This window comes from Orcinus orca, chromosome 9 (genome assembly GCF_937001465.1).
Source record: "Orcinus orca chromosome 9, mOrcOrc1.1, whole genome shotgun sequence".
Lineage (NCBI taxonomy): Eukaryota > Metazoa > Chordata > Mammalia > Artiodactyla > Delphinidae > Orcinus > Orcinus orca.
The window spans coordinates 31964936-31989343 of record NC_064567.1 but is presented as its reverse complement, the minus strand read 5'-3'; the positions used below and the strand labels follow the sequence as shown (position 1 = coordinate 31989343).

General features: G+C 35.7%; 1 protein-coding gene across 9 annotated transcripts in view; it reads left to right on the top strand.

Moving 5' to 3' along the window:
* The window catches only part of CFTR (CF transmembrane conductance regulator), a 196442-nt gene that overhangs the window by 60216 nt on the left and 111818 nt on the right, over positions 1–24408 (top strand). For all 9 annotated transcript variants that reach the window (XR_004483338.2, XM_033428228.2, XM_049715192.1 and 6 more), the window contains 4 exons: positions 4268–4514; positions 6454–6546; positions 12713–12895; positions 19130–19321. Coding sequence is in view for 8 of the 9 variants with exons in the window: in XM_033428228.2 (XP_033284119.1) it covers positions 4268–4514; positions 6454–6546; positions 12713–12895; positions 19130–19321 (715 nt within the window). In the remaining variant the exon portion in view is untranslated. The remainder of the gene's footprint in view (positions 1–4267; positions 4515–6453; positions 6547–12712; positions 12896–19129; positions 19322–24408) is intronic.

Genomic DNA, 24408 nt, shown 5'->3' with positions numbered 1-24408 from the left:
TTTAGTTTTACTGATCTTTGCTATTGTTTTCTTTGTTTCTATTTCATTTATTTCTGCTCTGATTTTTATGATTTCCTTCCTTCTGCTAATCTTGGGTTTTGTTTGTTCTTCTTTCTCTAGTTCCTTTAGGTGTAAGGTTAGATTGTTTATTTGAGATTTTTCTTGTTTCTTGAGGTAGGCTTGTATAGCTATAAACTTCCCTCTTAGAACTGCTTTTGCTGCATCCCATAGGTTTTGGATGGTTGTGTTTTCATTGTCCTTTGTCTCTAGGTATTTTCTGATTTCCTCTTTGATTTCTTCAGTCATCTCTTGCTTATTTAGTAATGTGTTGTTTAGCCTCCATGTGTTTATGTTTTTTTCATTTTTATTCCCTGTCATTCGTTTCTAATCTCATAGTGTTCTGGTCAGAAAAGATGCTTGATATGATTTCAATTTTCTTAAATTTACTGAGGCTTGATTTGTGACCCAGGATGTGATCTATCCTGGAGAATGTTCCATGTGCACCTGAGAAGAAAGTGTAATCTGCTGTTTTTGGATGGAATGTCCTATAAATATCAATTACATCTATCTGGTCTATTGTGTCATTTAAAGCTTCTGTTTCCTTATTTATTTTCATTTTGGATGATCTGTCCATTGGTGTAAGTGAGGTATTAAAGTCCCCCATTATTATTGTGTTATGTTGACTTCCTCTTTTATAGCTGTTAGTAGTTGCGTTATGTATTGAGTTGCTCCTATGTTGGGTGCATAAATATTTACAATTGTTATATCTTCTTCTTGGCGTGATCCCTTGATCATTATGTAGTGTCCTTCCTTGTCTCTTGTAACATTCTTTATTTTAAAGTCTATGTTATCTGATATGAGGATTGCTACTGCAGCTTTCTTTTGATTTCCATTTGCATGGTATATCTTTTTCCATCCCCTCACTTTCAGTCTGTATGTGTCCCTAGGTCTGAAGTGGGTCTCTTGTAGACAGCATATATATGGGTCTTGTTTTTGTATCCATTCAGTGAGCCTGTGTCTTTTGGTTGGAGCATTTAATCCATTCACGTTTAAGGTAGTTATCGATATGTATGTTCCTATGACCATTTTCTTAATTGTTTTGATTTTTTTTTTCGTAGGTCCTTTTCTTCTCCTGTGTTTCCCACTTAGAGAAGTCCTTTAGCATTTGTTGTAGAGCTGGTTTGGTTGTGCTGAATTTTCTTAGATTTTGCTTGTCTGTAAAGCTTTTGATGTCTCCATTGAATCTGAATGAGATCCTTGCTGGGTAGAGTAATCTTCGCTGTAGGTTCTTCCCTTTCGTCACTTAAAGTATATCATGCCAGTCCCTTCTGGCTTGTAGAGTTTCTGCTGAGAAATCAGCTGTTAACCTTATGGGAGTTCCCTTCTATGTTATTTGTCATTTTTCCCTTGCTGCTTTCAATAATTTTTCTTTGTCTTTAATTTTTGCCAGTTTGATTACTATGTGTCTCAGCATGTTTCTCTTTGGGTTTATACTGTATGGGACTCTCTGTGCTTTCTGGACTTGGGTGGCTATTTCCTTTCCCATGTTAGGGAATTTTTCGACTATAATCTCTTCAAATATTTTCTCTGGTCCTTTCTCTCTCTCGTCTCCTTCTCGGACCCCTATAATGCGAATGTGTTGTGTTTAATGTTGTCCCAGAGGTCTCTTAGGCTGTCTTCATTTCTTTTCATTCTTTTTTCTTTATTCTGTTCCGCAGCAGTGAATTCCACCATTCTGTCTTCCAGGTCACTTATCCGTTCTTCTGCCTCAGTTATTCTGCTATTGATTCCTTCTAGTGTAGTTTTCATTTCAGTTATTGTATTGTTCATCTCTGTTTGTTTGTTCTTTAATTCTTCTAGGTCCTTGTGAAACATTTCTTGCATCTTCTCGATCTTTGCCTCCATTCTTTTTTCGAGGCCCTGGATCATCTTTACTATCATTATTCTGAATTCTTTTTCTGGAAGGTTGCCTGTCTCCACTTCATTTAGTTTTTTTTCTGCAGTTTTACCTTGTTTCTTCATCTGGTACATAGCCCTCTGCCTATTCATGTTTTGTATCTTTCTATGAATGTAGTTTTTGTTCCACAGGCTGCAGGATTGTAGTTCTTCTTGCTTCTGCTGTCTGCCCTCTCAGTAAAAGTTTTAAATATCACAAAATTGATTTGATTGTCAGCAGCAGATTGCTTGCTGAGTTTCAGTTTCTGCTAGTGTTGTCGGGTCTCCTGAAGAGGTGGGGGGTGGCTGTGTCTCACCGTGAGGACAAGGACACTGGTAGCAGAAGTTTGGGGAAGTACTCCTTCTCTTGTAGATGTTTCTGATTCCATTATTCTTATAGTACCACTTCTTTCATTTTCCTCAACTGTTTATAATACACAACAATTTTGACAAATTTATTAACTTTTTTTTAAACAGTATTTTCTAGCATTAGAAACATATAAGCCTAGCCAATAGTGTTCTTCTTTCTGTTGTAGATTAGCAACACACATGTAGATTCTAAGTGCAAGGCCCTGTGCTGTGCTGTCATTTATCTTGGCAGCAACTCCACAGGGGAGATATGTTTCTCTGCTGTAGATGTGGATTCTATAGGATCAGAGGAAAGAGAAACTTGCTTAAGATGGCACAGCTATAACCAGGAGAGCTGAGAGTCACACCCCAGTGAGATTCCCAAATCATAATCTGCCTTCAATACCAAATAATTAAGATAGGTAGGCTAGACCGCATTAGACTGGGAGTCACAATGTAGATTGGGAACATTGAACTTCGTTTTCTTCATCAGAGGGCTCCGGATTACATTTTTTTCAGACTTAAAAAAAAAAAGATTTCCTCTGAATTCTACAACTTGAGAATGAGAACTTTTCTGAGTTGTACAAGCATGTGGAACTAAATGCCGGGCGCGGCTATTGCTACTTCCCACCAGCACTCTCTACTTGTCTGTTTTATCTTTGCTCTTTCCCTTGCAAGAGCTGAATAGGAGGATCACAAGTGACTCTAGTTTTGATGGTCCTGGAAGAGTAGGACGGAGGTTGAAGGCAGCATTGTCTTCTCTTCTCACCAGCCTCTGCACTCCCTGTTTTCTGCTTATTGGTGCATTTAAACCTCTTCTGCGTGTGTTAAAAAAATTGTTCACATTTGTAGTTCAGACTAAAGGATCAGAAGTATGATTGCAAATAATTATACTGAAAGGAGAGAGACAGGGAGGATGCAGCATCTACTCACTTATAATTTTTCAAAAATTACCTGTAACAGAATCACTTGGGTTCTTTTTTAAAAATTATTTATTTATTTATTTATTTATTTATTTACTTTTGGCTGTGTCGGACCTTTGTTGCTGAGTGTGGGCTTTTCTCTGGTTGTGGCGAGCAGGGGCTGCTACTCTCTTGCAGTGCGCAGGCTTCTCATTGCGGTGGCTTCTTTTGTTGAGCATGGGCTCTAGGCACATGGGCTTCAGTAGTTGTGGCACATGGGCTCAGTAGTTGTGGCTTGCGGGCTCTAGAGCGCAGGCTCAGTAGTTGTGGTGCACAGGCTTAGTTGCCCCACGGCATGTGGGATCTTCCCAGATCAGGGTTTGAACCCATGTCCCCTGCATTGACAGGTGGATTCTTAACTACTGCGCCATCAGGGAGGCCCCATTTGCAGATTCTGGAGGCCTACTGCAGACTCAGTCAGTTTCTCTGAGTGGTGGACCTGAAACTCTGCATTTTAACAGGTTTCTCAGGTGATTTTTACTCATGCTAAGGCTTGAGAACCACTCCTCTATGGCTTATATGTTATTTTCAAGGTTCCCCAAAGTCAAGCTAGAACTTCTAAAATGTTAACAATCCATTAGGGAATCCCAGAATTGTCTTTTTCCTTTATAAGTCATTATTCTCATATCCACACTTAATTACTTAAAACACCAACCAACCAACCAACAAACAAAAAATTATCAGTGTCATTAATCTTAAAAATTAATAAAGAAGTGAATAAAGATATAAAAATAATATAATTATAGTAATAATTATTAAGATTATTGTAATTTTAAAATAATATTTATAGGTATATGCAAGACACTGGTACATTCATTATGATCCATCTCCCTTTCAGATAAGGTAACTGAGGCCCAGAGAGGTTATATAACTTGCACAAGGTCACACAGCTCATGCAGGGTAGAACAAGGATCAGAACACAGAGAGAAAGATTTGAGAGTCTATGTTCAGATTTTTAATTCCAAGATGCCTGATATTTGAAAAGTAAATAAGCATCCCAAATCTTATTTATTTTTTTATAGAACAGAACTGAAACTGACCCGGAAGGCAGCCTATGTGAGATACCTCAATAGCTCAGCCTTCTTCTTCTCAGGGTTCTTTGTAGTGTTTTTATCTGTGTTTCCTTATGCACTGCTTAATGGAATCGGCCTTCGAAAAATATTCACAACCATCTCATTCTGCATCGTTCTGCGCATGGCAGTCACTCGGCAGTTCCCCTGGGCTGTACAAACTTGGTATGATTCTCTTGGAGCAATAAACAAAATACAGGTAATGTACCAAAATGGGGCATCATACACAATGAATTTAGAACAGTTTGGAACTTTTCTCATGAGCAAACTCTCTGGAGAGGTATTCTTGGCCTTGGGCCAGTTTGATGCACAGTATTTCCTCTCTTGAGTCTGTATGTGCTCTAATGAGCCCTTGTAATGAAAGCCTAGTGAAATAAAATGAAGGCCTGTGAAATTCTCTTAAGTCAGAGAAATTGAAGAAATTATTGTTTCTGTATTCTGGAGATTTTTATTCAAGTAACCAATCGGTAGAGCAGTTCTAATGAACTTGGCAAATGTGCAAAACGATGGTGGCAGATTCATCCGGAAGTTATAAGTTTTTCCAGCTAACACTAGGAATGTTCGCCTTAAACTTTTCCAAGTGTTTTTCTGGACTGCATGATGGATGACAGTGGCATTTTGTGACACATTAATTACCTTAAAATATCAGCAAGGTGATGTAGCTGGTAATTTTGAAGAGAGGTTCTAAAGTCCTCAGGTAATGAGACTCAATTAATGCAAAGCTAACAGAATCAGCACCATAACCTTGGGTGTGGTTTTAATTTTTATAATTAATATACAGTTCAAAATGTTTTATTATACTTGTTTGATATCCATTTAAATATTTAACCCAGAAACTAAATCATTGTGACATAAATGTTAAAAATGAGGGTGAAGGGTGAGCCACTTTCAGGTAGTTCTGCCATTATTTAGCCTAGGCCAGAGTTTGCAAATGGTGGCCCATGGACTTAATTTTGGCCCTTGACCTGTTTTATTTGACCTTTACATTCAAAAACAAAACAAAACAAAACAACCTAAAACAATGCATTTGAATTAGTTGGCAGCATTTAAAAATTGTGTGCTGTCACATATACAACAAATCATGTCTTCAGCCTCTTTTGAAAATTTGAAGTATACCGTAAACTGGGTCCTCTTCCCTCACAAGCTGTGGCAGCTCCCCACTCAGAGAGGGTCTGCCCTCTCCAGTTCATCACAGTCTCTACTTAGTCACCTTCCTTAGTTTTATCATCTTGAAAATATGTGAGTTTGAGACCTGCCATTTAGACAAATTGGTGAATGTAGCTCAGAACCATGGCAGCTCTTGGACTAGTCTTATTTCTTCTGTTAGTCCATCACAGCCATGTGAGACATGGTGGGGAGACAGAGAAAGAGAAGAGAGAAACAGACATAGAGACCCAAAGAGAATGCATCAGGGAAACAGATTCACTAAACAGGAATACAGACAGAGAAACAGATCTTAAAAACAAAACTGGGAGAAAAAGAGGGAAACCGAAATAGAGATAGTGAGTGAATTGAAGAGGCGAGAAGGGAGAAAGTTAGCAAGGACAAGACTTTTAAAACTACCTCCTATGAAGAAGACTTCAGGATGCATAAACCTAATTCTTCCTCGTGCTCCCACCATCTCTAGGAGCACTGTGATTCTGAGTCGCTAATAGAGCCCTTCTTTTAGAATCAAGGTTTGATGCCCTAAAATCAGTTATATCAGATCTTCACACCTTTACTTAACCCAGAGAAGTGATGCTAATGATGCCTCTAATAAGGAGGGTGCTATAAAGATGAAGATGATAGTTTTCTCTCTCTCAATGTTGAGTGGAGGCAATTGGTGGGTAATTCAGGTGTGCTTTATAAATTCATCACTAAGGTTAACATGTAATAGTACAAGGATGAATCAGTGGTATGTTAAAAATCTAATGTATAAAAACAGTTGTATAAAATATTACATTTCAAAATGATTAATTCTAGTACTTGGCAAATTAACTTTAGAACACTTATAAAATTATTTTATTAAGAAACAATTTCTAATGTAATTCATAAAATCCAAGTACAGAATGCATCACTATTAGAGTGTAAAATAGATGTAATAATGTATTAATGGTATCCTGGTTCTGCAATACGTTTTTGCTCTCTTTTGCAAACAGGATTTCTTACAAAAGCAAGAATATAAGACACTGGAATATAACTTAACAACTACAGAAGTAGTGATGGAGAATGTAACAGCCTTCTGGGAGGAGGTCAGATATTTTTTGTTTTTGTTTGTTCTAAATATTTAAGCTTTGCTTGTTTGTGGTTCTGGTTTTCATCCGAATGGGCAATAAAGTTAGCATGATGATAGAACTTATTTTATAGATTAAGAGGTAGAGGCCCAGGAATATTAAATACGATAGGCAAGCCTCGTTATTTTTCTCTAAGTCATGTAATTTGCTTCACATAACAAATTAGGAAGTAATACAAAGCTTATAGGTTTTGGAGCCAGATAGAACAGGGTTTGAATCCTGGTTCTGCCGTTTACTATCTGTGTAATCTAGACCAAGTTATTGAACTTTGTGGAGCCTCCTGTTCTTCATCTATAAAATGGGAATATTAATATATACCTTGCAAGTTTGTTGTGAGGATTGACTGAGATAACTTATGGAAAGTATTCAGCATAGTACCATGCACATGATAGTTCCTCACTAAATGCTACCCTCTCTGATCTCAAGTTCCAATCCAATGCAATTTACATACACCAGTCACCATAAAGATGTATGAGAAATAGACCAATGTATTGTTTTCTACTATTTTTACTTATTTTAATTCACTACTAAAAATTCTGTAGTAAATATTTCTCATGGTCAGAAAAAATATTATCAATGATTTTTCAGCTTCTAAAGAAGTAATATTTGATTATTGAGAATACCTGTTGAGTTCCTCTTTCCTCATCATTTTTTTATGTTGAGTAAACATAGGAGTTATGAAACCAATGTCCCACTTCTACATATTTCACAATATCTTAAATTGGTTTTATTTACGTAAGTAACTTGACCTCAAGGGCTTTACTATACTTCATTTTTTTAGACATAGGTAAGAGAATAATTCTTTATCTGCCCAGAAAAATTGTGGAGAGGTGTGTGGATCAGGTTGATTTTACTTCTTTGATTTTAGGAATTTCAAATGCCTTTCTAGGCAGGAAGAAAAATAAGAAGTTTGACAGTACTTACAATTGTTTTTCTAATCTCCGTTTCACTCTGCTTTCATCTAATAAAATAGGTAGCATGCTTGAGCCCTTACAATCTGCCAGGTACTAGATAAGCACTTTATATGTTTTGTCTTATTTCTCATAACATTCCTATGATGAAATCTTAATGTTTCCATTTTGCTGATAAGGGAATGGAGGCTTAGGAAGGTTACAGAACCTGGCTCAGCTCACAGAACAGGCAAGGGCTGAAGTCAGGTTTTGGACCCAAATGTCACAGACTACAACTCCTTCAGTGAACCTTCCATCTGGCTGTATCCTCATCCTCCAGACTCTGTCAGCTGTCAAATTCTGGATACCCCTTGATGATATTTACCCGGGATAGTGGTGCTTGTTAAATCTCTGCCATCATGTCTGAAACTTCAGCACCCATATGAGAAATCCTTCCACTACTGTCCTCAGAACTTACGTTTTACAGTTAGTTCAGAAGCTTCCTTTCATGGTCACATGCTGAGCTTGGTGAGCACCTAGACTTACTCCACTTTGGAAATGTCACACTCTGGAATCTCTTTCTTAGTTCAGAATTTCCTAACCTTAGCTCTCTCAGTCTCTTCATCCCACCTTTACTGCCTTCCAATTTCATGAAGATTTCCAGGCTCCTTAGTTCTCCCTTTTGGACTACTCCTGGTTTAACCTTCACCAATGACAACACCAGTCACTTCAGTTCTTCTCCCAGCAGCACCCTCAATTCCCTTTTCCTTTCACTGAATCTTTTGCTACAAAACATTCACTTGATATCTTTGACAAAGGAGGTGCTATCTGGGAAAATCATATACTCTAGTCAGTTATAAGTTTTATACAGTTATTGTTTCAACTTCAAATGGGCCTATAAACTTTCTTGGGAAATCTTTTCATTTGTATTTAGTTAATTTTCTTTACCATTTCTCTAAAAGCTTTTCCAGATTTTTACCACTTTCCTGAAACTCCCAATCTCTCCTAGGTTCTGCTCACCCCCAGCAGATGGCCTTGACTTCTGTAAGATATAGAGAAAATATATAGATGCTATAAGATATGCAGCATCATGTATGCATACTTATAACTTCTTTCTTTGCCCTTGGGATTATTTTTTTCTTCTCTTTCTTATCTAAGTGAAAGATGTATGCTTCCTCCTGCCTTTGACTAAACTGTTATCATCTTGCTTCGTCTTCTCAGGACATGGGGCCAGCAATTAGTCTCTCTCTACAAGTTTTAACATCTTTTTTTCAACTGACTCCTTTTCACATTTAAATATTTTCAAGTTAAAAAAATTTCTTCTCTGACTTTTGCCCGCCCAGCCTCATCCTCCAAGCTTTATCATTCTGCTTCCTTTTGCCATCAAAGCTGTTCTTACTTCGTCATCTTTTATGACTCTTCCCTGCTGCAATCTGGATTCTGCCCTTACCAATACATTAAAACTTTTCTTTTAAAAATACTTATTTAACTTAGCTTTAGTGAACCACTCTTTCCATGTCATCTTATATTCCGACCATGACTTCTAAGTCTTCCCTGCCTGCCTCTTCAATGGTGATGGGCCACTGTGTCTGCACCTAGGCTTCCTTCTGGCATTTCATGCTCTCTGGGTGACTCAGGCTCACCTGACATCAATGTGCTGATGACTCTCAAAGGCAAATCTTTAGCCCCAGTTTCTTTCCTGAACTTCATACATTATTTCCAAATTCCCTGCAAGCTCCTCAAGCACCCACATTTATCACTCCCCAAGCTTCGTAAATCTGCTCCTTCCATTGTCTTCTCCACCCATTTGATGATGTCACCGTTCACCCAGTTATTCAAGAGGCAAGTCCCTGATGAGTTATATATGACTCTTCCCTCACACCACACAAACTGAATAGGTACAATTTCTATTTATGTATTAGGAAACTGAGCTTTAGGGATTTTAAGTAACTAGAACAAGGTTATACAACTGGTTAGGAGAGAGCCAAAAGGTCAGCCTAGTTTTCTCTGCCTCTAATTAAAAGAAATGGACTAATGCTTTACTGTATACAAAATACTTTCATATACATTACCTCATTTAAAACCCTCAACAACTCAGGAGACTGAAATTCAGAATGTCATGATTTATTACCCAGCTAGTTGAGAAGATGAGACAGAGACTGAAGTAAAGACAAAGGATATCATAATCCTTCCTCTGACAACCACAGGGGACTTGTAAACATGGAACATGTTCAACTTTACTAGGTATCAAATAAAAATAAGATCAATAGTGAGATTCCATTTTCACCTATAAAACAGAAAAAACAGAACAAAACAAAACAAAATAAATCCCAAACCAGAAAGCAACGGTGTTGATAATGGTTCCTCAAATCTAGCACTCTCATACCTTAATGGAGGAAAATTTGGAACTACTTTTTAAAAGACTTAGAATTTTTGCTATACCTTTTGCCCTGGAAATCCCACGTTTGGGAATTTATACTTATAAAAAAAAAAAGAGATTTGCTCCAAGATTTATAGCAAAGTCCATGCATCACAGAATTATTAAGTTAAAAAGAAAACCATATAATGTCAAAAATAGAGAACTATTTATACTTTATCCATGCTCTTGGATACTATCCTGGAACTTAAAATTATATTTAAAAGAATGTTTAATGGTATGTGAAAATATTTATGATTTATTGTAAGTCAGAAAAAGCAGGTCACAAACCTTATGTATAATTTTTCCTTAATGTTGTAAAATATCATATATATGATTTTATATATATATATACGTGAAGGAGTGGAGGGGTATCATTAAAATGTTTAACATGGTTTCTTTTCAGTGGTAGGATTACAGGTGATTATTTTTTTCTTCTTGCTGCTTTCCTCTGTTTACCAAATTTCCTGAAATAAGTGTTTTACTTCTGTACTCAGAAATTAAAGTTATTAGTAAAAACAACCTTCCATTGGTCCAAGGGCTTATTGGATAAAAGTCCTATTTCTAAGCATGGCACATGAGCCCCTTAATAGCCTGCACTGCCCACCTTACCAAGGATACCCTTTGTCATCTTACCATATACATCTCACCTAGCCACTCACCATTCCTGAGATGTATTTTGTTCTTTTAAGCCTAAAATGTGCATGCAGATCCTTCTTCCTGGAACACCTAGACTATTTCTTGCTCTTGTGAAATAACCACTTACATCCTTCATAGCCTAGTACTGTGTCATTTACTTGGTCAAATTCCAGACTGAGTCAGTTGCTTTCTCTAATGCGTTCCTATAGGACTTAGTGTGAATTTTCAGTTGTAGCACTAAACACATTGCAGTATTAATATCTATCCATATGTTATTCTCCTATGTGGGATTTTTGAAGTGGTCTTTTTAAAAAATATTTATTTGTTTATTTGGTTGTGCTGGGTCTTAGTTGCGGCACGTGGGATCTTCGGGGATCTTTAGTTGCAGCATGCGGACTCTTAGTTGCCGCAAGCGGGATCTAATTCCCTGACCAGGGATCGAACCCAGGCCCCCTGCATTGGGAGCATGGAGTGTTAACTGCTGGACCACCAGGGAAGTCCCTGAAGTGGTCTTTAATACAGAGGTGATGCTCAAGAAATGTCTATTAGTTAAATAAATGAATAAAGGAATAACAGATGCCTTTGTCTCATTTAAAGACTTTTCATTGCCTACTTCTTAAAAGCTTTGCTTTTAGTTATCTGTTAACTGAAAGGGATGTTAGCCATCCATATCATAAGAATTCAAGCAGTGGTCTTTAAGCTTAATTGCTTATGTATGCCCTAAAATAGTTCTGAAAAACTATGTATATCTGATACATTTTAAGTTGACTTTTCAACTTAAAAACTAATTTTTCAACATAGGTTTAAGTGGTGGCAAAGAATGTAATTCTTGTCTATTGTATATTGTTTCCATATGTTAAATAATTTTTTTCAAAACTTGGGAGCTGCAGTTTCAGTGCAATTTCATGGGAAATAAATGAATTTATGAAGTCAGGTCTCATTGTCAAGCCAATCAGCTAAATGTGACTTGCTTTATGTCAGGAAAGTGTGACTTGACTTTAAAGTACAGATAATAATTTGTATTAAATTATTAACTCATTAAAATTAAATAAATAATAAGTTAATTAAAATATCTTATTTCTCAATTCATTTCTGAAATTTGATTCTGAGATGATAAGACACATAGATCGCCATCAGTTTGAAACTTGGGTGAAATAAGATGTTACCTCCTTCAGTATTTCTGGCTTTGCTTTTATGGGATCACCTTTCAGGAGAAAATCATTCTCTTACGGTCCCCTTGTTTGTATTATTGAGCTTTTTACACTCCAGAAAATGCAATGTAACTAAACTTAGGGCTAGTGAGAAGGCTGCCTCTTCTGTGTAAAGTGAGGGAAGGACAATTATGAGCAGGAAGTGGGAAAGAGAAATGACAAACAGCAGGCAAATTCTCAGGCAGACTAACTTTAGGAAGGAGTACTTTTGCATGTTGAGGATGTGGGAATACATTCCATTAAAACTGTGTGCACTACCTTCCTCCTGATAATCTGTAGTGCTGTTTACTTTGGTTTGAAGACCACTACCCTAAAGCTTTCCATGGGGCAGTATAGAAGCAGGGCACTTTCAAAAGAGAATTCTTTCTCCCAGCTACTCTTACAAAAATGGAATTCATTCAAATCATATGGCAGTATCATCATATTTACACTTAATAATAGCTAATTAAAGAAATGCTTTGAGCTTCTCAGAGGAAGGTACTACCAGCATGATAGAGCAGAAGATCTGGGTTGTAATTCTACTCAGGCCTACTACTTACGTGACTTTAGTTGCTTAACTTCTTTGAGTCACAGTCTACAGCTTTGAAAGAGGATTATAAAATCTACCTCATATATTGTTATTCTACTGAAGATTAAATAATTATGTTTATGTACCCAGCCTATAGGAGAGGATATATATTTATGTGTGTGTATATATTTACATCACACGCACACATATATATAGATAGATACCTTTATATATGTAGATAGATATCTTTAATCAAATTTGGCGGTGAGCAAGAATCTGAGAAATTGAAATTATTATTATAATTTTCAGATGTTTTGGATTATGTGCTCTAGAAATCATGTGCTATCAATTGTGTGTTGTAAAGTATGGGTCATGTGCCATGTGCTTTTCAAACTAATCATACATAATGCAAATAGCTATTGAAAATATCTGAAAAACATATTTGTTTGTTTTTTTACAGGGATTTGGGAAATTATTTGAGAAAGCAAAACAAAATAATAACAATAGAAAAATTTCCAATGGTGATAACAGCCTCTTCTTCAGTAACTTCTCACTTCTCGGTGCTCCTGTCCTGAAAGATATCAGTTTCAATATAGAAAGAGGACAGTTGTTGGCCGTCGCTGGATCTACTGGAGCAGGCAAGGTAGTCTCATTTATACCTCATTATGAAGATCTTAACTTGACATGATTTTCTCCTTTCTTTTTCTAGTTTGTCTGTAATGTAATAGGTGTTTTGGAGAAATTCTTACATTGGTATTAGGAGAATACTTGGATATAGTGTTCCTTATAATATAAATTATTCCACTGATAGCATCCTCTAGCCTTTTATTTCTTCCTATTATTTTCAGTGACTTTTTCTTTTATATCTTTATATTTTGGACACTGCTCAGCACAGCATCATGCACATACAGGATGAGCATTCAATAACTTTATTGAACAAATAAAGCATCCATTTTTACCAGTCTGTGGCACAGACATTTTCTCAGAGCTGGTCCAGGAAAATCATGGCTTAGATTTTACTTCAGTAACTGCATGTAAAAGGTCCCATTTTGTTGACATTAGAATTTTGGAGAATGGACTCGGACTTGCTTATGATTTATTATGAGGAAAAATTATTGAGTTGGGACAGTTTTTTGAAGGCAATACATAGGAATGTTAATTTATTCAGTGCTGGTCAGCCTCAACACCTGCCCCCACCCCAACTAATTATAAACCATGGATATTTGGAGATACATCTGACAGAAATTAATAGGTTAGAAAGCTAAAGGGTCAAAGTTTATTGTCAGAAGAAGACTTTATAGTGATCTTCAAAGACCTGAGTTATTGTTCAGATAATTATAAACACTTGTTGTCTTTATCTAGGAAATAAATTTAAAGGGCATGAAGGAATAAAATCAGGGATAAGAAAGGGCCTCCTGGCTTTGGAATGGGCTACTAAGGATAATAGGTATTTGCTTTGAAAGTCTATTAAAAATAGGTTCTTCATCCCATTTGATTATAATTTTAGCTTTGATGAAAGAAAAGGAAGGAAGGAAGAAAGGGAGGGAGGGAAGAAAGGAGGGAGGAAGGGAGGGAGGAAGGAAGGAGCAGTGCTGCTATAAGATAAAAATGTAAATAAAAATAGAAATACTCCTGAAAGACAGTTATTTATTAATGTCTAATTTAGGAAGAACCACATTTGGAAGAATTTAGTCTGAGACGTGGGAAACAAAATGCCATAGAAGATTTCTAATCATTGAATTTGGTGTTCATAGTGCTAGTGATATACAGTTTGCTTATTTCTCTCTCCAGGTACGTTCTCCCACATGAGAAACAGGCCTTTCAATAAAGTAGCTGTAGTTGTGCATTTTCTTCTTAGAAAAATGTGTTTCTTCTTCAAGTGCTACTTTTTTCTTCTATTTCTTGTATAATATTACTAGCAATTATCACTATTAAAAGAAAATGATACCATAGGAGGAGTTGCTAATAACCAAGTCACAGATGATCTAAACAAGAATGATTGCTTGTGAGCACACAGTAATAGTATTTCACAGAACTTTTAAAATTAATTTTGTTTAGGTGTTTAAAATTACTTCTTTAAAGGTGTAAACAAATAGCTTTGGGATTACAGATTACAAGACTTAACCAGCAATTAAATTTCAGGCAACTGTATTAAGAACTGATGAGCAGATAATTGCTGGCTGGAGTTACAGTTGCATCTTCTGGGAAGTAGACATGAAGATGGAGTCAGATGGAGGCAGTGACTCCTTAGGAATAATTAAACCCCTCTGAGAAACAACTTGGCAACTCAGTCTAGGAGGATGTCCTTTCATAGTATAGGAATGGAGCATTTTATAATCTTATTAGATAAAAGGTCTAACTAAAATATAAGATAGAATAATTGAAAATATTCACATTTCAAGATAATTCCTGCACCACTCAATTTGGTAATTTGTATATCCAAAGCCTTAAAAATAACCAAATAACTTGTCGATTTGTATGACTTATCCTAGTATGTTTGCAGAGATTTTATATATTCATCACAACATAGTTTCAGTAGCCCAAAATTGGGGGAAGCCCTAAATATCTAATAATAGGGGATTGATTAGATAAATTTTGGTGTAGTTATATAATGGCATGTTATTCAGTCAGGCTAAGGGATGTTAAAAAATGACTCTGAAGATACTCTTAAGTGAAGAAAGACAACAGGTTATAAAATAATATGTACATTATGATCTGCATTTTATAAAAGCATATATATGTGTATACTTGTGTCCAGAAGGACATTATGGATCAAGTAGCTATCTCTGAGATTTTGGTTGTATTTTATATCTCTGGAAATCCGGAGATATAAAATACAATAAGGTCAGGTATAAGGATTAGATAAGGAAATGTATAGAAAGCCCTTGATGCAGTACTTGGAACAAAATACATGCTTAATAAATGGTAGTTGTTTATACTGTTGTTAAAACTTTGTAGAAAAGCAAGAAAATGCAGATAGAACAAAAAATATCAGGGAAAAAATGCACATTATTCCTAATTTCAGCTGTTAGGGATAATCGGGTAAATATTTTGAAATATTTTTCTTCTAGACATTTTCCTATATATATGTGTTTATAAAAACCAAAATAGGATTATTCTCTAATACTGTATTGTAACCAATTTCACTCAGATAGAAATCAAACACATCACAAAGCTTTATCTGCAGAACACAGTCATTCGCAATGGCTGCATAGCATTACATGTTTTTGTTGAATATTCAGATTATTGCCAAGTTATTTTTGTATAAATGATGTTGTGATGGCATTCTCTATTATTTGTAAATCGATTGATCAGTATCTTTGTGCATTTCATAATTTTCTAATGATCAGTTTCTAAGACTAGGATTGCAGAGTCAAAGAGTTTACAGATTTTAAAACCTAATTTTTATTGGACTGTTTAATTTTTGAATAAAACACACGTCCTAGTCTCTTAAAAAAACCCAGTAAGGTCAGGTTTAATTTTATCACTCTCCCTTGTTATTAATGTCTAGACTGTAGGGGAATCATGTCTTCTTTGTTTTTATATTCCAAGGACTATCATAGTACCTAGCATGTAATAGCTTGATATAAATTTATTTAATTGAATGTCTTTGGGAAAATGAATTTTGGGGGGGTTCTAATCTACATTCAATATCTTTCATTTATGAAACTTCCTTGAATTATTTTAATTAAGCAGTACTGGTGTAAGAGTCTACACTCCTGGGTATCCCCAACTAAAGGCTGGCTTATGGTATCGCCCCCAGGGTGTGGGGATTTTTAGTTCTTCTCTTGTCTACACAACTGAAGCAGGTCTGTGGCCTTGCTGACAACCCCTGACAGCACATAGTCTCTGTCTTCTGCCCTGGCTGGCCTTGCTCTGGAACTCTTAGCTTGCTCTGCTAATAACTGAGCATCAGATGTGTGGAATGGCTGTTGGCTTCTGTTTTTGCTTACTTTTTAAATAAAATACAAAGTCTGCCAAGTTTTATTAATATTTGGTATTTTATATATGTATTATATTCAACGATGTTTACATTTAACTTCACATCTCTCAAAATACCAAAATACTGATAAATGTTTATATTGATAAATATTATATATTTATCTATATAAGTTTATATAGATAAATATTGTTAAATATATATTTAACCTTTGTATTTAATATATACAAACCTATATTTAACCTGTATATTGTGTGCATATATATGTATACATATATATGTATATATACACATATAATATATGCCTACACATATATATATTTATATATTATATATATAGATATGTAATCCATATATAATCAGATCCATTCCATTGTTGGGATTTATAAAGCTGTTCTATATGAAAATAACACTTCTAGTTTTAATTTTTATATAGAAGAATTTTATGTAGAAATAAGGAATTTTGGAATTTTTTTCCCTATACAATAAGAATTTTAAAATTTACTGAACTAGATATCACAAAGATGTCTGTCTCTTGTCCCTCCTTTCTTCCTAATATATTTTAGGTGATATTATTATTTATTAAAATTAAAAATTCTGGAAAATTAAAATGTATAAAAAGTTGAAAATTTTCCCTCTCACTTCTGTTTCTCCTCTGCTTATTTTCCACTTTCCACCATTTCTCCCAACCCAGGCAGCTACTCTTGTTAATTTTTTGAATGTATATATATTATATATATCGCTGTATAGTATTTTATTGTTTGGTTAGAGGTCTGTAATGTAATGAGTCACCTATCGATTGACATTTGGGTTATTTCCAGTGCTTAACTAACACAAAGAATGACGCTATGACTAATCTTGCATATATGCCATTTAGCACGCCTACAAGTATTTCTGCAAGGTAGCTTCCTAGAAATGGTAAAGCATTTGTATATCTGTCAAACTTCCTGAAGGTTGCATCGATTTATTCACGTGCCATACAGTCCATATAAGATTGCAGATTTATTACCCCACAGCATCCCCAGCAGACGGCATCTAATTTTTTAATTATTTCCAGTCTCATTGGGTGAAGTCGTATGTCAGTGTTTTTTTCAATTTGCACTTATTATGAATAAAGTACAGTATCTTGTCATATGTTTAAAGGCCACTTCTATTTTAATTTTTGGTAAAATATCTGTATACTTTGCACAATTTTCTAATGAGATGTTAGTGTTTTTCCTTTTGATTTTAAGATCACTTAAGAGGGAAATTATTCCTTTGAGTGATATAACTTGCAAATATTTACTTCAGTTTGACATTCTTTCCTTTCATTTTCTGTGCACAAGATTTTTTTTAACGTGATTTAATTTATCTTTTATAGCTTCTGGATTTTGAGTCATAGAAAGGCTTTCTTACTCCATTTTTCTTTCTGTTTTTTTTAAATTTAGGCATCCTTCAATGTTTTCTTCAAGTATTTTATGGTCTTATTTTTGTACTTATTCTTTGGCCTGTTTGGAGTTCCTCATGCATATGGTGTGATATATGGCTACAGTTCTTTTGTTTGACCTCCAGTTGGCTGTTCAGTTGTTCAGCACCATATACTGAATAGTCTGTTTTTCTCCACTGATTTTAGATGACATCTTTATCAAACACTAGTTCTTTTATGCATTTGGATTTGTTTGTGTAGTTTTAATTCACTTCCATTGGTTTCTATATTTATGTACCAGTAATTCACTGTTTAAAGTTATTGAGCCCTTCTAATTTAATATAATGTATCATATCATTAAATTATTGAGTAAAATACAATATCATTTAGCAATTATATTGAGTAGGTACTTTGTGCCAGGTACCATTCTAGGCCCTGAGGATATAGTAGTGAACAAAACCCACAACATACCCTCTTCCTCAACCCAAGAGGCTCACATTCTAGTGGGAGATATACATATGTGTGTGTGTGTGTGTGTGTGTATGTCATATGATAGTAAATGCTATGAAGATAAAACAGAAAGGAAGATTGGTGATAGCGGTGTGATTTTAAGCAGTGGAGATAGAGAAGGCCTCATTGAAAGGTAACATTTGAGCAAAAAATTGAAGGAGGTGAGAGATTAGGTCATGTGGCTCTCTGGGGAAGTCTTCCAGGTAAGGGGTGGAGCAAACCTGTGAAATGGGACTGTGTCTGTCTAGTTCACACAACAGCAAGGAGGTCAGTGGGGTTGGCACAGTGAGCCATGGAGAGTAGAGCTGTCAGAGAAGTAATGGGAGCCACACCATTACTTGGGACCTTGTAAAAAGGCTCTGAGGGACTTACAAAGGGCCTTGTGAGGAGTTAGGCTTTTGTTCTGAAGACATTAGAAACCTTTCCAGGGTTTTCAGTAGAAAAGTAACATGATCAGACTTACATTTTGACAGGGCCACTTTGAGAATAGATTATAGGAAGACAAGCGCAGAGCAAAGAGGTAAGTTAGAAGGCTATTGTATTTATTCTGGCAAGAGATGATATTAGCTTAATCCAGGTAGTAGTGGAAGAAGCCCTCAGATTCTGAACATGTTTCCAAGAAAGGTACAACGGCATTAGATAGATTGAACAAGGCATATGAGAAAATGAATGAGCCGTCAATACATGTCAGCTGTTACTAATCTTTCCCTGACCTCTTCCAAACCCATCCCAACAATCTGAATTAGGTGCCCCATCTCTGTGAGCCTCTATTGTAGCATTTATCACACTCCATTGTAATTGTCTCTTTTATTCCTCTTTGTTTTATTCCTGTTCATATCTTTTGTGCATAGCAGTATACCTAGAACAGGAAGTGCTTAAACTTTTTTGAATTGAATAAATTAATATAGAATCTTTAAAAATTAGAAGAGTTACTTCTGCTTAGGATGACAGTTGGAGGCACGTGCATCCTGAGAGTGATTTGATCAAGTGATTTAACGTAATAACAATGGGTTTATTTCCAGACTTCACTTCTCATGATGATTATGGGAGAACTGGAGCCTTCAGAGGGTAAAATTAAGCACAGTGGAAGAATTTCATTCTGCTCTCAGTTTTCCTGGATCATGCCTGGCACCATTAAAGATAACATCATCTTTGGTGTTTCCTATGATGAGTATAGATATAGGAGTGTCATCAAAGCATGCCAACTAGAAGAGGTAAGTAATTATGTGAAAAATATCTGATTATGCATATGAAACCTTCAAACTAGATATTTAACTTTTTGCTTAATCAATCTGTATATATTAATCACATTTCCACAATGGGTAAACTGTGAGTAAATTAATTAATAAAATATATGACCCCTGCTGTAAGAAGCTTGCAGAAACATAAAGAAATTACAATTTATTTTTTAAATGGTGGTCTGGTTTGGTTACAATAAAAACTCTATGAATGGTAAGAATTTTGTACACTTATTAGTGAGACAGATGTCCTCCATGGACATTTATATAGCATATATTTTTTAAAAGGTACTTCAAAATTACATAAGAGGATTTTAATTATTTTAATAACACCATAGCCTAATGAAACAAACATTGACCACCAGTAGGGAATCAGCAATTAAATTGTGATTAGATCTCATCCTTTGGCCTTGAACGTGTAACCATACAACTTTTAGTGACTAATTCTCTGAAACAGAGGCAAAATTACGATGAATCACTTCGTGACAATATCGAGGAATGAGCTAATCATCTGGAAATACAGAAAGCATTCCAAGTGAAGTCAGTACATGGATCTTGTACTATTCAATACATAAATTGCATAATAAAGGGTTCAATAATTATCGATGTTAATGGTAGGGAATATATCATTATGAGGTTGATCAGCAGGGAAAATATCACATTATGAGGTTTATCAGTAGTATTGCCTGAATAGTGATCTTGATTCAAAATCACTATCCTTGGTAAATGGCATTTGACATTAGTAGATTCCTTTAAATCAACTTTTATGAAAAAAATTGCAGTGGAATAAAATGAAGCTTAAAATGCAGTGCAAGAAAAATAGAAAAAAGGCTAATTGTGGATTAGATCGAAACTGCAGTCCTTACAAAAGAGGGCTACATCCTTGAACAAATGGCTTTTTATGTATATACTGACTCATTCAACAGTAGTTTTTAAAAGCTCCATTCTCTTATTTTTCATACACTCTGAAAGCATAATAAAAATGAAAACTATCCTGAAAAATACTGGATTTACCTTGAAGAAAATATTCTTCATTCCTCAAAAGCTCTTCTTCCAGGGATAGTGTTTACAACCTAGAGGTTGGAACACTCATTAAATTTGTTATAAAGCATCTGCATGTTTCTAGAGAATACAGATATTTGTCTAGGAGGGGGCTAGGATGTAGGACTGATAGTGAGTGCCCTGCAAGATAAATCAGGGGCTCTATTTGTTTATTAGTGGCAAGGTGTTGGCAGGCTTCTGGTAGGTTTTATTTTTTGCTTTGAATATATCTCTTCCCATAGAAATGGTTTTATAAATAGTGTCTTGATTCCCCCAAGTAAACCTATGGAAGTATATTTAACCCAAATATGGCATAGCTATATTAGTAGCAGTAAATTCAGAGGTATAGGTACCTAATTCATAGAATGAGCATTTACTATCTTCTGAATAGTGTGCTAGGTCCTGAGAATGCCAAGTTGAATAAGATGTGGTCTATTTTCTAAAGAGTGCATAGTAAAGTGACCTGTATTTTAATGAATGGTTGTATGGTATGTGAATTATATCTTGATAAAACTGTTAAAATAATGAAGGAAAGAGGATAAGAATAAAAACATATTATTCTTTTTTTTCTGATTCCATGGCCAGCCTTAAAATTATTTTTAAAGTGTATAATACTTTTTCTTTTTTTTTTTAGTATATTCTCAAGGTAGTACAACCATCGCCACATTTTGAACTCCTCTAAAAGAAATCCCGGTTAGCAATCAATTTACATTCTCTCATACCTAACTCGTCCACCCAGCCCTAAGCAAACTTTTGTCTTTAAAATATTCCTATTCTAGATATTTCACATAATTAGAATCACACAATATATGGTTTTCTGTGCCTAAATGAACTTTTAAACTATAAGAAAATAGGGAGTCTCAATTTTGAAAACATTTATTGAAACTTGCTATCTTTTATGAAAATATGAATAGAGCAAGATCTATATACTGCGGAAGTTCATGGGCCAGTAGGGAAAAAAAATCAATAAAGAATGTAATGCTTGCTCTAATAGGAACAAAAGAGACATTTCTATAGGAGTAAAAGGATGAAGCTGAGTCTGCTAATGTAAGGAGTAATCTCCAGAGGAGGCACAAGGCTGATGTCCTCTGATGGAATGATTCCCTGTGGAATTCTAATGGTGACAAGAGTGAAACTTATGGCGTTGGAGGAATTTTTTTTGATTAAGAACATTAGAGCTGCCAATAGGAATAGAGAAGATTAGGTTGATATGAAGAAGTGAAGATTGATGAGTGATGTTCCCTGGATTGTTGAGAAAATTAAATGAGATAAATAGAAGGCGCCTAACACAACATCTGGTACAAATTAGCCATTCAGTAAACAGTAGCTCATTTCTATTTCCTTTGGAGGTGGAGGATACTGCTAGAGAGCATGACGTAAGATAAATGTGTCTGAGAGCCTGTTCTTGTTAGTGAGTACTGGGGAAACAAGGTGGGGTTTGGCGTAATTGAAGAGAACCATGAAAAATCATCAATATCAATTTTGATGCTGACAAAAGCAGTTTTAAGAGAAAATTATAAAAGTGGTCATCTATAGCTGGTCTACATGACCCAATCGACAAAAGTTGGAGTGTTCTGTGGGAGAAAACAGTTGGCATACGATCCTGAAGGTCTGGCGTGTAGGCATATTGGTTCCATGCTCCAGAAATGGCCACAGGGTTGGGAGGTGCTTCTAGTTTCTCTCTCCCTTTCAGACCCCACAACATGACTTCTGTGATTACCAGACACCGTTCACTGTGGTGGAGGCAAGGTGGGTACAAAATGAAAACTTTATTATCCCTTTACTCAAAGAAAACATATGCAAAGAGACCATTTCAATACAATATAGCAAGCGTTGGGGTAGAAGTACTCTCAGGCACTACAGAAGTCCAGTTGAGGGAGCTTCTCAGGGAGGCTTTCTCTAAAAACAGACACCTTGAAGGATAAGTAAAAATGGAAAATATATTCTGGACAGAGGAAACTGCATGAGCAGAAAAACCAGACATGAAACCACTTGGTTTGCGCAGGGAACCACAAGCATCTTGATAGAACGAGAGTATTATTGGGGGACACTGAGTGGGGAGGAATGAAGCCGGAGGGCCATGTCTTGGGAGCCTTGAAAACCAGTCTCAGGAATTTGGTCTTGGAGAGCTTTAATCAGGGAAGTGATGTAATCAGCTTTGCAATTTAGATATATCTCTTTGGCTGTGATATGAGAAGCAGAATTAAGGTGGATGTGATTCGAACCTTTGTGGACTAGCAGAAAGAACAGAGATTTTGAAACCTGATAGAGCTGGGCTACTGAAGAAAGTTACTTAACCTTGCTGTATACTGAGTTTTATCCTCTGCAATATAAGGATAATATTACCTATTTTATAGGGTTTTGTGGATTCTTCTGGCACATAGAAAGTACTTAATAAATAAAACAGTGATTATTATTATTAGTAGTAGTAGTACTATTTGCTATTCTGATTAGAAGGAGGAAGACTAATAGGAAGCTATTTCAGTAATCCAGATAATGTCAATGATGGACAAGAAGAGACTAAAGTATCAGAGTAATTATGAGAAGATAAGGAATCCCTTATTTGTGTACTATTCAATATTTGCATCCTTAGGAAAGGGCATCAGGAAAAATGAGCCTTTGGGAAAAAGTGAATATTTTTTTCCTCGAGAAATTGGTTTAGGATTAAGGATTCCTTACATAACAGGAACTGGAAAGAGGTACAGGTAGAGATGCTATGGGTTTAGAAAAGAAGGATGTGGAGGTCAGTTAAGATGTCTGATCTTACGATGACTAAGATGTCTGATCAAGCAGAGGGATCACAGGTATTGCTAACAAAGTACCAGTGGAGGACACCACTAGATGTCCTTAAAATAGCAAATAAAACACTTAGTTTTTTATTTTTAATAGTCCCTGAGTCCCTGCTCCTTTCTGTCCTGCTGACTTTTGCAACTGACTTAGGTCTTCCTAGTCATCTTATGATAGGCAAAAACATCCAGTCTCCCCTAAATTCCTGTACTTTAAACTGGCAAATGTAGTAAGTACAATGAGTACATTAGTATATGATTTTCTCTTCTCTTTACTGAACGTTTCCTGTATGCTGTTATCTATCCAACTACATGGTAAATTCCTTGAGAATAGTGATTCTAAAAATTTTATTTTGGGATACTCCACCAAGCACATTGATAGGGAGAAGGATAAATTCTTGTTGGATGACTGTTTCAGAAATATTTTGAAGTAGCAAAGAATTTTGCTCAGAAAATGTCCTTTTCTGAGCCTCACAGTCTCAGAGTTTGAGGAGACAATTATACAACAACAAGTTTTTGCTGGGAGTGACAAATAAATATAATTAAAAGTGCTAGACTATCCTGACAGTCAAAATCAAGTTTCCCCTATTTTCAGTGACTTTAGAGTTACCGATTTTTGTTGTTGTTAAACAACTGTTCCCACCTTTGAAAGAGGCCAGTGAGAACCTTCCAAGATGAAGGTTTTATTTTTTTAAGCATTTGGTGGAGGAGTTTTGAGCACAGGAACAGAAAATACCTACAGAATCCTTGAGGGTTAACAGCTGGTGTCAGCCCAACACTCCCTCAGCGTGTTCTCTCTGTGGCCCCTTTCACCAAATACAAACATTCATGATTCAGTAGGTTTTCATTTTGACTGCCAAAGCTGATCTGTTTCTTAATGTACTACATCTAGACTTGGGGCTGTAGATGAGGCGGAATATTTTCTTCCTCATTTTTGTGTTTTTATTCAACTTTGATATCTACAAAGCACTTGAGTGTGTAATGATGCCTGGTGTCATAGGAGTAGGCAGGTAGGTGCAAATTTGCTTCGATAGGGAAAAGCATGCACAACATAGTTCACATAGTTTTCTGATTTCAGTCTGTGGTTGAAAACTATTCAGCCAGTGGGATTGAGTGAAGACTCTATCACAGGGAAGAGCATGGAGACAGTGCTATGCTGATAGAATAAATTGTAACAAGCAGACACGAGTAAGCAAGTCCTGTTGACTCTTCACCTTTAGGTCTCCTCTTTCAGGA